This window comes from Pelobates fuscus, chromosome 3 (assembly GCF_036172605.1).
Source record: "Pelobates fuscus isolate aPelFus1 chromosome 3, aPelFus1.pri, whole genome shotgun sequence".
NCBI lineage: Eukaryota > Metazoa > Chordata > Amphibia > Anura > Pelobatidae > Pelobates > Pelobates fuscus.
In genome coordinates, this window is record NC_086319.1 from 367,829,985 (window position 1) to 367,846,856 (window position 16,872).

General features: G+C 44.2%; 1 protein-coding gene across 1 annotated transcript in view; it reads right to left on the reverse strand.

The window, feature by feature from the left end:
* LOC134603414 (cholesterol side-chain cleavage enzyme, mitochondrial) overlaps window positions 1-16,567 on the reverse strand; it is a 59,019-nt gene extending 42,452 nt beyond the window's left edge. Inside the window, exons 1-2 of the mRNA XM_063449351.1 lie at window positions 16,287-16,567; window positions 9,634-9,789 (exon numbers count right to left, since the gene is read on the reverse strand). Of these exons, the coding sequence (XP_063305421.1) occupies window positions 9,634-9,789; window positions 16,287-16,534 (404 nt within the window). The 5' untranslated portion in view covers window positions 16,535-16,567. The remainder of the gene's footprint in view (window positions 1-9,633; window positions 9,790-16,286) is intronic.
* Between the last annotated feature and the right edge of the window lie 305 nt (window positions 16,568-16,872).

The window sequence follows — 16,872 nt, forward strand, 5'->3', positions numbered from 1 at the left end:
AGAGAAACAGTACAGGAGAAGGGAGGGGTTGTGTATGTACTGTGGAGTCAGAGGTCACTTACGCCTAAATTGTCCTAATCGCTCGGGAAACGCTCGCACCTAAGTTTCTCTAGAGGACAGGCCTTGGGTGTTTCTATTTTGTCCTCTACTCATAATTATAAAGATCACAGGATTCTGCTACCCGTTTCTTTAACTTGGGAGAAGGGAGTAATAGAAACTATGGCTTTGATAGATTCCGGAGCTGCTGAGAACTTTATCGACCAAGTTTTTGTCACCAAACACGCTATTTCATCCCAGTTAAGGGAGACGCCCTTGGCCGTTGAGGCCATAGATGGTAGACCCTTAGTTGAGCCTGTTATTTTTCGTGAAACCATACCCGTTAACTTAACTGTTGGTATCTTACACGAGGAAGACATATCTCTATTACTTATTTCATCTCCTTCTGTTCCCATAGTCCTGGGGTATTCTTGGTTAAAGAAACATAACCCTATTATCGATTGGGAACTAGGGGAAATAGTCTCATGGGGTCAGAGTTGTCAAGAGAGGTGTGTACGGAAAGTGTCACCGCTATGCGTAGTTAACACACCGACTGATTCTATCGACTCCACAGATATACAAATACCGTCACTGTACCTGGATTTAAAGGCAGTATTTGACAAAAAGAATGCTGATACTTTACCTCCACACAGGTCCTTTGATTGTAAGATTAATCTACTTCCTGGTACTATGCCTCCCAGGGGCAACGTATATCCTTTATCTACTAAAGAGAACCTAGTCCTAGAGGAGTATATGCGTGAAAACCTAGACAAGGGATTCATTAGGAGATCCTCCTCCCCTGCCGGGGCTGTTTTTTTTTTTTGTAAAAAAGAAGGATGGTACGCTAAGACCTTGCATTGATTACCGAGGTTTGAACAAGATAACCATTAGAAATGCCTACCCGATTCCTTTGATTACCGAGCTCTTTGATCGTCTTAAAGGCTCCAAGATTTTCACCAAGTTAGATCTCAGAGGGGCGTATAACTTGGTGAGAATTCAGCAGGGACACGAGTGGATGACGGCGTTCAATACTCGATATGGTCACTATGAATACACTGTAATGCCTTTTGGTCTTTGTAATGCACCGGCAGTATTTCAGGACCTGATCAATGAAGTTCTTAGGGAGTTTCAACATGACTGTGTTATTGTGTACCTGGATGATATACTTATACATTCTAGAGAAATTGAGACTCACCACAGACAAGTCAGAAGGGTATTGCGCAAACTCCTTCAACATGGCCTGTACTGCAAATTGGAGAAATGTAGCTTTGACCAATCCCAGATAAACTTTCTTGGTTATGTGATCTCTGGGGAAGGGTTTAAGATGGATCCGGATAAACTCCAGTCCATCTTGGATTGGCCTTTACCTAAGGGACTCAAGGCCATTCAGAGGTTTATTGGATTCTCCAATTATTATAGGCGCTTTATTAAGGGGTACTCTTAAATTATTGCTCCTATCACCAATATGACCAGACAGGGGGCTGACACTAAGAATTGGTCTACTGAAGCTCTTCTTGCTTTCAAAAGTCTCAAGGAACTTTTTGCCTCTGCACCAATTTTAGTTCACCCTGACACCACTCTGCCTTTCCTACTCGAGGTAGACGCTTCGGAGACGGGTATAGGTGCTATCCTGTCCCAAAGGTTAGGTGTGGATAAACCATTACATCCATGTGGTTTTTTTTCCAAGAAATTATCAGGCCCTGAGAGCAGATATGACATTGGTGACAGGGAACTACTAGCGGTTATCATGGCTTTAAAGGAATGGAGACATTTATTGGAAGGGACCTTACATCCTGTTACTATTTTGACGGACCACAAGAACTTGTCCTATATTGGGGAAGCTAAGCGACTGTCCTCCAGGCAAGCTCGTTGGTCTTTATTCCTCACTCATTTCAATTACGTGCTCACTTATAGACCGGGTTCTAAGAATTCTAAAGCCGATGCCTTGTCCCGCCAATATGAACCTTCTGCGATAGCCGAGCCGGTTTTGTCTTCTATAGTACCCAAGTGCAATATTATCGCCAACACAACCCTCAAAATTCATTCTCCGTTGCTTGCCCAGATCATGAAGTTACAGCATATGGCACCTAGACAGACTCCTGTGGCAAGACATTTCATCCCACCTGAACTCCAACTGGAGCTATTACAATGTTTTCACAACACTAAGGCGGCGGGGCATCCTGGCATTCGCAAGACATATTCCCTGATCTCTAAAGATTTCTGGTGGCCTTCTTTACGGAAGGATATTAAGGATTTCATCGGAGCGTGTGAGGTTTGTACAAAGACCAAGCAACCTCATACGCTTCCATGTGGCTTGTTACATCCCTTGCACATTCCAGAGAGACCATGGTCCTGTTTGGCTATGGACTTCATTGTGGATTTGCCTGTTTCTAAAAGACAGACTGTTATTCTCACGGTAGTTGATAGGTTTACTAAGATGGCTCATTTCGTGCCCTTACCTAAACTACCGACTTCTCCTGAATTGGCGGAAATATTTGCGAGAGAGATTTTTCGCTTACATGGGATACCTTCCGAGATTGTTTCTGATAGAGGCTCCCAATTTGTTTCACGTTTTTGGAGATCCTTCTGTTCTCAACTAGGCATTAAATTGAATTTTTCATCTGCCTATCACCCTCAGTCTAACGGAGCTGCTGAACGTACCAATCAAAAAATTTAACAATATTTGCGTTGTTTTGTTTCCGAACACCAGGACGATTGGGTCGGTTTGATTCCTTGGGCGGAGTTTGCACCCAATAATCTCGTTTGTGATTCTACTCGTTCTAGCCCCTTTCTCATGAATTATGGCTTTCATCCTTCCATTCTTCCTTCGGTCTCTCCTTCCCAAGGGGTACCGTCGGTTGATATTCATGTTGCCAATCTGAGGAAGCTGTGGGATCAGACTCGACAAATTCTCCTACATAATTCCATGTTGTCCAAGAAACAGGCTGATAAGCGCAGAAGGGCGGCTCCAGTTTTTGTTCCTGGGGATAGGGTATGGTTGAGTACAAGAAACATACGTTTAAAGGTTCCTTCTATGAAATTCGCTCCTCGTTACATTGGTCCTTACAGGGTTCTGACTCGAATTAACCCAGTTGCGTATCGCCTAGCTCTTCCATCTGCCTTACGCATCCCTAACTCCTTTCATGTCTCCTTGCTGAAACCGCTAGTTTGCAACAGATTTTCCTCCACTGTTTCCTCTCCTTCCCCTGTTCAGGTTGAGGGTCAGGAGGAGTATGAGATCAACTCCATCATCGATTCTCGAATCTCCCGGGGGAAGGTACAATATCTGGTTGACTGGAAGGGATATGGTCCTGAAGAGAGGACTTGGGTACCTCAGGAGGATGTACATGCTCCTCGTCTCCGCAGGGCTTTTCACTCCCGCTTTCCATCTCGTCCCGGTTCCTTCCGCCCGGTGGGCGTTTCTGAGAGGGGGGGTACTGTCAGGGTACCTGTAGTCTCTACCCCTGATAAGGGGAGAGACTTAGACGTTTATCCTTCCAGAAGCGTTGGTTCTTCCGTTCCTCGCGGTCCTCTCGGCCATTTACACGCCGGCCGCGAGGGATCCACTTCCTTTTATGACGCGACACTCAGTAGACGACGTCATGACGCCAATCCAGCTCGACATGTCAGTCAAGTCCAAAGCACTAATCAGGACTCGTCGGGGGCGTGATTACCCTCTAGAACCAGGGTATAAATTAGGGCTTTAGACATTTGTTCATTGCCCTGTCGTGGTTCTAGCCTGTATAGTCACTCAGTGCTCCTGTATTCTAGTTATCTCTTTGGTTCTGACCCGGCTTGTTTGTTCTACTCTGTTGTTCTCTGTTACCCTTTGACTCGGCTTGTCTCTCGCTTACCTGTCCTCTCGTTCCCTCGACCTCGGCTTGTCTCTGACCATTCTCTGCTTACTCCTTACGTTAGTCCGGCCATTCTAAGGTCCGGTATACGTACCTAACACCTGTTTGTACTCTGCGTGTTGGATCCCTGTCCCGATCCTGACACATGGTTCTATAATGCGTCCTAGGGTGCCCCTTTTAGTTAGGGTGTTTAACCCCAGTTTATAGGTCTGACCAAAGCAGGACAGGTCAGACAGCTGCTGCAAAAATTTAATATGCCCTACCCAAGGTCTTTAAATAAATAGGATCTACTCTGTTTCTAATGTTTACCTTAAACTTACTTTTTACTACTTAGGGACATTAATCACCTCTCACACCTTCCACAATGTAGGTCCTCGAGACGACAACCTGAACCTTCCACATGTCAGTTAAAGGAAATCAATATGAAGCTAGCACTACCAGTGGTTTCACCCTTAATAGCTTGGCCAGCGGGTAATCCAGCGACTTACTAAAGATATAAGTTACCCTCAGAATGACACAGCCTGCACAACATCAGAGGCGCAAACCTAAACCTGTTCCCTAACTCACATAAGTTGCATATCGTCCAGCCCTATTCATACATGCATAGACTGATAGGCTTCTGCTTAAAGTGGCCCTCGTGTCGCTCCATTGTTTTTGTTTATTTTAGACGCTGTGACAAAATGGCTTTTGTCACTGGGTCTGCATGTGACAAACTGCCCTGCCCCCCTATCTCTTGGAGGAGCCGGATTGCTAGCCTCTTACCCTGGGATGCTGGCCCGTTAAGTCATGGGGTCTTAAGGCACATAGGACAGAGCCCTCTGTCTCTGGATCACATCATTTGCCTTACTTGCTTGGATTGTACATTTCCCCTGTTACACTCGTATGTGGGTTTGTGCAGTTTAACTTCCATTACAGCTGGTGAACTTAAACTTTACTTGACGTTATTGAGAACTGTGTTCGTGGGATCTGAGCGCTATTCGCCTATAATATGCACTCAGATCCAAGCTATCTGGGGGTGTGTGGAACATGGGGACTTCGTTCAGCGAAACATGAGTTATTGATTTTAATACAGTTTTGTTAAAAGGTAAAAAGCACATGTTTCTCTCTGCCCGGAGATAATTAGGTTCTCTGCAACCATTTAAGTTAATTATCTCCAGGATAAAGAGGAGGGGTAAGTTAATTATCTCCAGGATACAGAGGAGGGGTTACACTCTTCCTGTGGGTGTGTATAAGAATTGTACTGTATACTGATTGGTTCTGCATATTTTGTTACAGTCTTCCACAAGGTCCCATGTGGGAGTTCCCTTGCTGGGAGACCATCATAAAAGGGCTGAGTTTGGCCATCAATAAACACATTCGTTTTACCCCTTCATGAAGTCTCGACTCATGTTTGGGGAATTGGGAGCTATAATCACTACTTCACTCTTTTCAGCTTGGATTTCGGGAGACGCTACAAGGATCAGCGCTGCACAGATAGCAGGATCCTTTACAGACGCGTTGCCTTATGCATTTGTTTACCCCCTTGCCAGGGCCATAGATAATTAATTATTATTGAGACGCACAGCTCCTGTGGGAACAAGCATGCAATTATACAAAGTAGCTAACCCTATTATTAATTACAAGTAAACCAGGGAGTTAAGTACATCATCTTCCTCTGTTATGCCTCATACGCCCCACCTCAGCATAGGCATTCACTCTGACCACGCATTCATGTCAATAACCCTGATATTGTCAGTTAACGTCCTTATGCAATAGCCTGCTATCTCTTTAAGGATTACTGACACGTGCCTTACCTTATGCTCTCTTGCCTATATACAAACATTGTGCTTACATCTCAATTGTCTCACAGTTATGACTATGATTTGTGTTTTCCATTTTTTGAACTTGCACCAGCTGTTGGGGCGATGCAAGACAAGACAAAAATAAAGAATATAAAAAAATATAAATTTAATTAAATGTATTAAATCAACACTTCTTTATCCTGTAACTGGCCGTCTCCATCTTCATTCCCTGTCAATTATTGTTCTAAGTTCTGTCCTGAGCATCTCCTGGATCTCCTGGGCTCTGATGACCCTTCGTTATCATATGGACCTTTATGTAGGGCCATTATTTTAAATGGGGATCAGGAGATCCCCGAGCGCTTTACACGCACAGGCTATTATTTGTCATAATGGGGCCCGTGATATGTGGCATTTTATGGATCCCTTTTATATTTCTCTAGACCCCCACAGCCCATAGGGTGGAAAAAGATTAGAGGCCACTCGTCAGGTCTATCCAGTTATTTTGGGTGGGTGGGGGTTCCTGGGAGAACCCACCTTTTATGATTTATTTATTAATGTGTTCATTGGTTTAATGCACTGGTGTAAAATTGTGTTTAAATCACAGCAACAAGGATACTCAAGTTCTCGAGCAGTGTTTGAAATGTTGGTGTTCTGCCTTCTTAACTATTGCAAAAATGAATCATGAGTTTGGTCTGATTAGACAAATGAGATCATTATTCAGGGAATAGAGAATTATTTTAAAACCAGTGTTTGAGTAGCCAAAAGCCAGGCCCTATATGTTGGATGGGAATGAAAGTTGAGCAAACCACAAAATTGGACAAAAATTAGATAAAGTCAGGCCAAACGCAACATATTAGAAGATGAGAAGAATGTGAGCTATGCAGTAAAATTGGGCAGGGACAACTTTTTGGAAGTGAATATACCTCTTTTTTTCTGAATATTTGGCAAATATGTTAATTACCATGCTCTAAAACATTAACTGGTTATGACAATGACAAAGGTATAGGAGCATGTTAGAGATTCACCTTCATTTTACTATACTAATACAATGTGCAGGCAGATAAGATTCTCCTTGATAAACCAGATGGTGTTTTTCCTATTTAGTCACACACAATTTCAGTCGTGGTAACATGAAATTAAATCATGCGAATGAACACAAGATTTACATACAGTGAATTGCTGGTAACTCAAATCAAATTTTAAATTTTGTTGTCCCAATTTTCAGTTTTGTCCAATGTGGACACCATTGCTCGGTTGACAGCTCTAACACACATTCAGCTCTCTCAGCCAATCATCGCCTTCCAGGATGGACAAAATTGATACCAATACTGACAAAGTGTTAATTTGGCATTATCAATGTGTCCATGAAGTTAGAGGACTCCGGACACCGAGAAGAGTCTTGGTTTATGTCAAACCATTCCTAAAGATTTTGACATCATACCAGAAGATAGCAACGTATGCAACGCAAGCATATGTTGGACCTCACAGAGCTTCCTGTTGGAGAGGAGCCTCAGAAGAAGCAAGTATTGGGAAAGGAATGGAGAGAAGATGAGAAGTCTTCATGTATAGTATAAGTGGGTCATGATGGTACAAAATTCTTGACTTTCATTGTCGAGTGAGACTTTTCATTTTAACAACTACAGGACCTTATTCTAGAAGGTAACAGCCAGCATATAGTAGCTGGTAATCTGGATGTTAACCATAACCAAAAACAATTTAGCACGAACAGCCAGGGCCGGCGCCACCTGTAAGGTGACCTAAGCAGCCGCCTAGGGCGCAACTTAGCAGGGGACGCTGGATCCCTGTCCCCGCTGCACCTCCTCATGCTGCGCCACCTGAGCGCTTTTACAAGCCTCAGGCGGCGCAGCACTGCTGCATGGAGGGCGGCCGGGTTTTAGTGACCGTCAGGAGGGAAGCGCAGAGCGCTCCCTCCTGCCGGTCTCTCCATGTAGCGTGTCCGGGCGGCGCGGAACGCAGGACAGGAACCTCTGTTTCCTGTACCCGGCCGCCGGCGGAATGACAGGAAGTGCTCAATCAGTGTCAGGACCACTGGGGGAGGGGGGTGAAGGAACACAGGGGGAACGGGGTGGGGAGGTCCACTAGGGGTTTGGGAGAGGGAGGACCACTAAGGGGGGGAAGGACCACCAAAGGGGGGTAAGGAGGGAGGACTACTAAGGAGAGGGGAGGAGGGTAAGGACCACTAAGGGGGGAGATTACCACTAAGGGGGTGGGGGGAGTAGAGGAAGGTCTACTAAGGGGTTTGGGAGAGGGAGGACCACTAAGGGGTTTGGGAGAGGGAGGACCACTAAGGGGGGGAGGGGGGAGTGAGAAGACCACCAAGGGGGTACTGCAGAGGGACAGGGGGCCAAGGGAGAGCACTAAGTGACAGAAGGGGAGAACACGGAGGGACAGAAGGGAAGGGGAAATCAATAATTGACCGGAGGGGAGAGCACTATGATTTTTTTTTTTTTTAAATAAAGAGCTGTTCCCCTCTCAGTCCCTATCCTACCCCACAAACCCTCTCTTTTACACTACAAACATACACAATGCATCCCCCCCACACACACACACAGAAACATACAATGCATTCCTACTCACACACAGACACACCCGAAACACACAATGCATCCCTTACGTTCTCTTACATAATTAATGCACCCCTTACAGACACACACTGCATTCAATTACATACACAGAAACAAACCTTGCACCCCTTACACACACACACACACAGAAACATACAATGCATTCCTTACACGCAAACACACACTACATCCCTTACACAAATTGCACACATAAAACATCCCCAACTTATGGATGGGCCATGTAGGTGGATTTATGGGTGGGCATTGTAGGCGTATGCCCCCTGGGGGCCCAGACCTTGAGCTATGTAAGGGGCCCTAAAAAATGGAGCTGCTTCCTGTTCGTTAATTGCTGTGAGCACTGTTAAAAACAGTCTCCAGAGAGCCTCTTCTACACCAGACCTGTGGAGCCAGACTGAGCCCATCATCAGCCTCTTGTCCTCATCTGGTGGTAAGTAGGCAATCCAATATATTATTAGTGGCACTAATTTTTTAATTTACCTCACATTAAATGGATACTATAGTCACCAGAAGCACTACAGCATAATGTAGTGGTTCTGGTGTCTATAGCCTGTGCCTGTAGGCTTTTTAATGTAAACACACTGTCTTTTCAGATAAAAGACCCTTTGTGAAGACTGGCGTTGGCCCATATGGCAGAACATATGGGCGGGGCATTGTGATGTCATATGGTGGGCAGGACATATGGGGGGGCGGCAAAAATTTTTTTGCCTAGGGCGGCAAAAATCCTTGCACCGGCCCTGCGAACAGCATTGTGTTAAATAACTACATAGGACATAGATTGTGCCATCTTTCCATATTGGTAAAGAGGTCTTTAACCCCTTAAGGACCAAACTTCTGGAATAAAAGGGAATCATGACATGTCACACATGTCATGTGTCCTTAAGGGGTTAAGGATATAATTCTTAGGATGACATGGTCTTTAAAGGGTTATGTTGGATTAAAACATAGATGTGAAACCTCTGACACCCATTTTACCTGCTGACGGCTTCCAGACTGAGGCTAAAGAATCAACATATAGTAGAATGAATTGTCAAGTATATAGATGTACATTATTCACATTGCATAAGGCAAAACAATTACCTTAGACACATTAATTTGTATTGACCGTGTTTCTACAACTCTCCAAGAATGCCATGCAAAATATGTAAATAAACGCATTTAAATTTTTTTTGTCAGAATTCAATTGTTCGTTTGTAGGCTGCCTTCAAACCCCCTTCAGTTTTTTATACCAATGCACAGGTTGAATTCTGAATTATTCAATGCCAAGATTGAGACACTAAGCCTTTTTTAGCTCTTAAGTGATGTGACATGCAGGAAACACAGAGATATTCCTCCCCCCCTCAATTTAAATTGACTTACTTTAGCAGCACTCCATATCGCTTGTTGCGATAGTCACGATATTCATACCATGGCTGGATTCTGAAACGCTCAGGATAGGGACCTTCCACCTGAAAGAGAGCTGCTGCATCCTCCGGCCTCTGAACATAAACACTGTCATAGTTCCCCAGCATTTCCCTGTAGGAAGGATAGCACGTCTATCAGCCAGCAATCACAAAATGTACAGCTGTCACTTAATGTTTAAACCATACAAAAATATCTGCTAAAGGGACCCTCAAAGCACCATAATCATGGTGTGCATTCGGTGTGTATATATTGTCCCTTTTGCCATTCTTGAGAAACGTCTATGTTTAGATTTGGCCTTCAGTGGTGGTGAGGATGACCGCCAATACAGGCTCTTCCTCATGAAAACCTTTGGGAATCGAATTTCTTCAAGTTCAGCATCATCACACCCAGCATGATGATACTGGATGCGTCTCATTGGATTCAATAATTTTTGAAGATAAACATTTGATTGGTGGAACACAGCAATTGCCACATATGACCCCTACGTCCCCAATGCTTCTCATTGAGAATTATTGAATTGCCAATGACTTCACAAGGGATGGAGCAGGATCTCTATGGAGACTGTATAAATGCTCAAATAATGGTTACTTTTAGAGTGATTTCATTTTTTTTTTTATCAAATCAGGGGGGCCACACATGTTAGAATGTTTCCTAACACAGCTATCTCACAGCTTAAAACATACATGACTACTGTGTTTTATGATACAGCTATCTGTCAATGTATAACAGGTACACCTATTTTTTTGATGATAACACAGTTTACACTGTTATTCAGTAAATTAAACATCTCACTGTTGCTCAGTTTTCTTACTTTGAAGGAGAGTATGAAAAAAATTAAATATGGCAAAATAATTCTTATCTGATTTTAAAATGTCTTACAGAAATCTTTCTATGAAAGAAAAACTTCAAGTACACTGCAGTGGTTATGGTACTAGGAGAACTTAAAGGAGCACTATAGTCTACATATATAAGCAAGAAAGACAGGTCCCCTAACATTCTTTCTTGCTTTTATATTAACTTCCCCTTATTCAAAATTACAAGATCAAACTTACCTCCGTTCCAGCGCCGAGATCCTCTGCAGGCCGCGCCCCCTTTTCCGTCAAAATGACGAAGTAGCAGGGCTCAATCAGACGCTTCTCTTAGAGAAGCATCATAGCGATGTTTACCAATCGCGTTCTTCATAGAGCGGCATTGAATGCTGCCCTATGAATGAACTCAGCACTCTACAGCGCATGTGTGTGGTATGTGCGTTTGTGAGCTGAGCTGACTGACAGCTTAGCTTGCTGTCTATGCCCGCCATCCTCCTACGACAACCCTCCTCAGCCCAAACTGTGTGTGTTTGCATAGAAACACTATATATAGAAATATCTCTATATATAGTGTTTGTATACAAACACACACTTAGTAAATATTTTAAACATACACACACTCTCTCTCCATCCATCCCTCCCTATCCATCCATCCATCCCTTCATCCATCTATCCCATCCACCCCATCCATCCATCCATCCCTATCCCTATCCATCCCTCCATCCATTCATCCCTCCCAATCCATCCATCCCTCCCCATCCATCCATCCCTCCCCATCCATCCATCTCTACCCATTCATCCATATCCATCCATCCATCCCTCTCTATCCATCCCTATACATCCATCCATCCCCATTCATCCCTATCCATCCATGCCTCTCTATCCATCCATCCCTATCCATCCATCCATTCCTCTCTATCCATCCATCCATCTCTATCCATCCATCCCTCCCTCTTTATCCATCCATCCCCATATCCATGGATGGATGGATAGAGAGGGATGGATGGATAGAGAGGGAGGGATGGATAGAGAGGGATGGATGGATAGAGAGGGATGGATGGATAGAGAGGGATGGATGGAGGGATAGATGGATAGAGAGGGATGGATGAATGGATGGATGGAGAGGGATGGATAGAGAGCGATGGATAGATGGATGGATAGAGAGGGATGGATGGAGATGGAGGGATGGATGGATAGAGAGGGATGGATGGAGGGATAGATGGATAGAGATGGATGGATGGATGGAGCGGGATGGATATAGAGAGATGGATAGATGGATGACGAGGGACGGATGGATAGAGATGGATGAATAGAGAGGGATGGATGGATAGAGAGGGATGGATGGATGGAGAGGGATGGATAGAGAGGGATGGTTGATGGATGGATAGAGAGGGATGGATGGATGGATGGATGCATGGATAGAGATGGATTGGTGGATAGAGAGGGATGGATTGATAGATGAATAGAGAGGGATGGATGGATAGAGAGGGATGGATGGATGGAGAGAGATGGATGGATAGAGAGGGGTGGATAGAGAGGGATGGATGGATGGAGAGGAAAGGATGGATGGATGGATGGAGAGGAATGGATGGATAGAGAGGGGTGGATGGAGAGGGATGAATGGATGGATGGATGGATGGATAGAGAGGGATGAATGGAGAGATGGATGGATAGATGGATAGAGAGGGATGGATGGATGGATAGAGAGGGATGGATGGATGGATGGAGAGGAAAGGATGGATGGATGGAGAGGGATGGATGGATAGAGAGGGGTGAATGGAGAGGGATGGATGGATGGATAGAGAGGGATGGATGGATAGAGAGGGATGGATGGGTGGATATGGATGGATGGATGGATAGAGAGGGATGGATGGATGGATGGGTGGATGGATGGAGAGGGATGGATGGCTAGAGTGGGATGGATGGGTGGGGAGGAAAGGATGGGTGGATGGATGGATGGAGAGGAAAGGATGGATGGAGAGGGATGGATGGATGTATAGAGAGGGGTGGATGGAGAGGGATGAATGGATGGATGGAGAGGGATGGATGGATGTATAGAGAGGGGTGGATGGAGAGGGATGAATGGATGGATGGAGAGGGATGGATGGATGCATGGATAGATGGATAGAGAGGGATGGATAGATAGAGAGGAATGGATGGATAGAGAGGGATGGATGGAGAGGGATAAATGGATGGAGAGGGGTGGATAGAGAGGGATGGATGGATGGATGGATAGGAAAGGATGGATGGATGGAGAGGGATGGATGGATAGAGAGGGATTGATGGATAGAGAGGGATGGATGGATGGAGAGGAAAGGATGGATGGATGGAGAGGGATGGATGGATAGAGAGGGATGGATGGATGGATAGAGAGGGAAGGATGGATGGATGGAGAGGGGTGGATGGATAGAGAGGGATGGATAGGTGGATATGGATGGATTGAGAGGGATGGATGGATGGATGGGTGGATGGATAGAGTGGGATGGATGGGTGGGGAGGAAAGGATGGGTGGATGGATGGATGGAGAGGGATGAATGGATGGATGGAAAGGGATGGATGGATGGATGGATGCATGGATAGATGGATAGAGAGGGATGGATAGAGAGGGGTGGATGGATGCAGGGGGATGGTTGATGGATGGATAGAGATGGATGGATGGATGGATAGAGAGGGAAGGATGGATAGAGAGGGATGGAGAGGGATACATGGATGGATGGAGAGGCATGGATGGATGCAGAGGGATGGTTGATGGATGGATAGAGATGGATAGAGAGGGATGGATGGATAGGTGGATATGGATGATAGAGAGGGATAGATGGATGGATGGATGGATAGAGAGGGATGGGTGGATGGATAGAGAGGGATGGGTGGATGGATAGAGAGGGATGGGTGGATGGATAGAGAGGGATAGATGGATAGAGAGGGATGGATGGATGGATAGATGGATAGAGAGGGATGGATGATAGATGAATAGAGAGGAATGGATGGATAGAGAGGGATGGATGGAGAGGGATAAATGGATGGATGGAGAGGCATGGATGGATGCAGAGGGATGGTTGATGGATGGATAGAGATGGATAGAGAGGGATGGATGGATAGGTGGATATGGATGATAGAGAGGGATAGATGGATGGATAGAGAGGGATGGGTGGATGGATAGAGAGGGATGGGTGGATGGATAGAGAGGGATGGGTGGATGGATAGAGAGGGATGGATGGATAGATGGATAGAGAGGGATGGGTGGATGGATAGATGGATAGAGAGGGATGGATAGATAGATGAATAGAGAGGGATGAATGGATCCCCTATTCCCCCACTACAGCCCCAAATGAAACACACAAGCATCTACCCCTAGACATGCAACCCCACAACCAGCATTGCTACAAACAAACAATGCCACAAGCATACATCAAACACATACAAAGGTTCTCTCCCAGCGCTGTCCCACTTATCATTCCACCACCAACCTAGTTACATTTGCCAATCAATTATACCCCAAACAAGTTGTATAAATGCACGCAATCGAATACTCCAAACTTTGTGTGTGTGTGTGTGTGTGTATATATATATATATATATATACAAATATAGATCAAAAGTCATTGAGGATACTGACCTTGGACCTTGCCCTGGCTATGTCCCTCCTTTTTTTTATCCTAATTTCCTTCTAATCTTTTCTAGGAAATCAATATTGCTGGTGTGTCTGAGTGTTTACAAAACTTCACAGCAATAACACTTGTGGTAATGTGCCTTTAACCCCTTAAGGACCACACTTCTGGAATAAAAGGGAATCATGACATGTCACACATGTCATGTGTCCTTAAGGGGTTAAACTATAATAAATGTGTTTAGAAAAGAGTCTGTGTAAATAAGATACAATGTTCTTTTCTAAATTGCATTTTTGTTGTATAATCTGTTATTTGTAACTTTAAAGGGACAATATAGGTCCACAGACCACTTCAGCTCATTGAAGTGGTCTTGGTGCAGTGCCCCTATTGACCTTAGTGCTGCAATGTAAAACACTGCCGTTCCAGAGAAACTGCAATGTCTACATTGCATCACTAAGTCCAGTGGCAGTAACCCTTTATGTACCGTAGTGGGGTGGGGGGGAGGGCACAAGGGAGCGGGGTAGACAGAGGTAGCTATAGTGCAAGGAATACAGCTTTATATTCCTGGCACTTTAGGATCCCTTTAATGCATTTGCCATATTTTGGGCTAATTAATATACTATATTTTATTTATTTATTTTGCACACTCAGACCTTTCATAACCTACTTAGCCATGCCCCCACACTTTAGAAAAATATTTCCTTATTAAATTTATATACACAGCTAAGCAGGGGTATCAATAGTGGAAGGGATTGTGGGGGGCTATAGCCCAGGATGTGGGGCCGCCGCCTTAGGGACCGGGATTTTTGTTTGCAAGTTTGCTCAACTGCTCCCCGTGCCTCCTATACTAAGCTAGGAGTCCACTCAGCCATGAGTGGAAGCAGCTTAGTAATCGAGATACAGGGAATATAACACTCTATCATATTCTCTGTTCCTCTATTACTATGTAATATTATCTAATTCAGGGAATCAGGCACAGATAGTGGAGAGCAGCCAGGCCAAGGGGACAGGTGACATGAGAAATTAAATGCAGGCAAATTACTGCCTGCTATTCCTACAGGAGGCTTGCTACTGCCGACCCTGAAACTGACACTGGGTTTGCCTCTTGCTCCTGGTGACATCTGTCCTTTAAGATGCAGATGTAGCAATGTAAATACCATCTCACGTATACAAGATGTTCCGTGATTAGTACATTGACAGCGCATGTAGTAACAAGAGCTAACAAAGAGTGTTTGCATGGAGTGTTGGAGAGTTACTGGATGAAGATGCAATACTCCAACTCATCATCCTCAGCTGGAGAGTGATGGGAGTTTTGGTACAAAAAAAGTGAAAATCCGACATAATACACAGTCCTCTTGTTGGTAATGTAGTCATTATTCATCACACACTGCATATTATTAGCCTACAGATCATGACAATCACATTTACAAGCTAATAGCACCTATTCAAAGCACATTCCTCCACCTGTAGCTCTTTACTCCTAGCAGAGAGCAGTGCTTCTGAATTTCTTTAGCAAATTATTCTTATTAAACATTTTTAAACACAATCTTTAAACAGACAATAAATAAGGAAACGGATGAGAATAAGAAGGGAAGGGGGGGGAGAACATTTCCTCTACAATAAAAATACACATGAAAATTAGGAAATTGTGAAGCAAAAATGTAAATGTGTGCATAGCAAACTGATAGAGTTATTTACAAAATCATGAACTGCCAAGAATATAAAGTGAATTCAAAGTGAATTTTAAATTTAAGGCCTAAGTCGTCAAATTTAAAATATAACTTTTATGGCCTAAAATCTGACATTTTAATTCATTCTGAATTCCTGACAATTCACATTTCAGTGAATAACCCTGCAAGCATTACTTAGTACGAAAGTACCTACAACGTTAACCACTTTTCCTAAAAAAAAAAAACCCCATAAAAAACCAACATTGTAGCAGTTCTCATTCCCAACATAATATCTCTAACTTCTGAAATTAAACAAGTTCTTGGCTACCCTCTTGGCCCTGTACGATGGGCCCCATTAGGTTGAGAACCCTTTATATGTTGAGAACCCCTCTGATGGATATTTCTCTCCCTTTGCCAGTCCACAAAGCAGGGTCTCACAGATACACATTGGCCCCCCTTCCTGCAGATTATCTCACTGCCCCAATAAGGCAACCAAATAAATAAATAATGTGCCATTCCTGCCTGTATATTGGCCCATATCGCTGGCAATTCTCCTTTAAGTGATGGTGGATGTTGTGGAATCCATCCTTCCTCCAGAAGCGATACAGTCCACGCCAGTTTTTCTTCCATTCACCAGGTAGCTGGTCATAGGATAAAGGGGTTGTACGTGAAGGTATAGTGACAGACGCAGGGGGTTCGCCCACCAGTGAGTGAATGCTCTGCAACCCAGAGGCAGAGTGACGTGCAGACATACGACGGAGAAGCAACATAGTGTCTGTTGGTCAGAGGATACCGGGGGTCTTCTTATAGAGCTAGAGAAAACATGAAGGACAATGGGAGGGGGGAGAGGAACATGGCCATGAACAGAGAGAGATTTCAGGGTTACAGCTGCAAGTAAGGAGAGGGGGAGAGGGCTGTCAATTTAAAGGAAGTTCAGGGAAAATGCTTATGGATAACAGAGATACTGAATAAAGAAATACAGCACAAATAATATTTAACTTCATTCATTAGAGAATCAAGAGAATTATATGAAGACGTTATGTGGAGTAATAGGAGGAGTTATAGAGAGAGGTTATATGGAGTAATAGGAGGAGTTATAGAGAGAGGT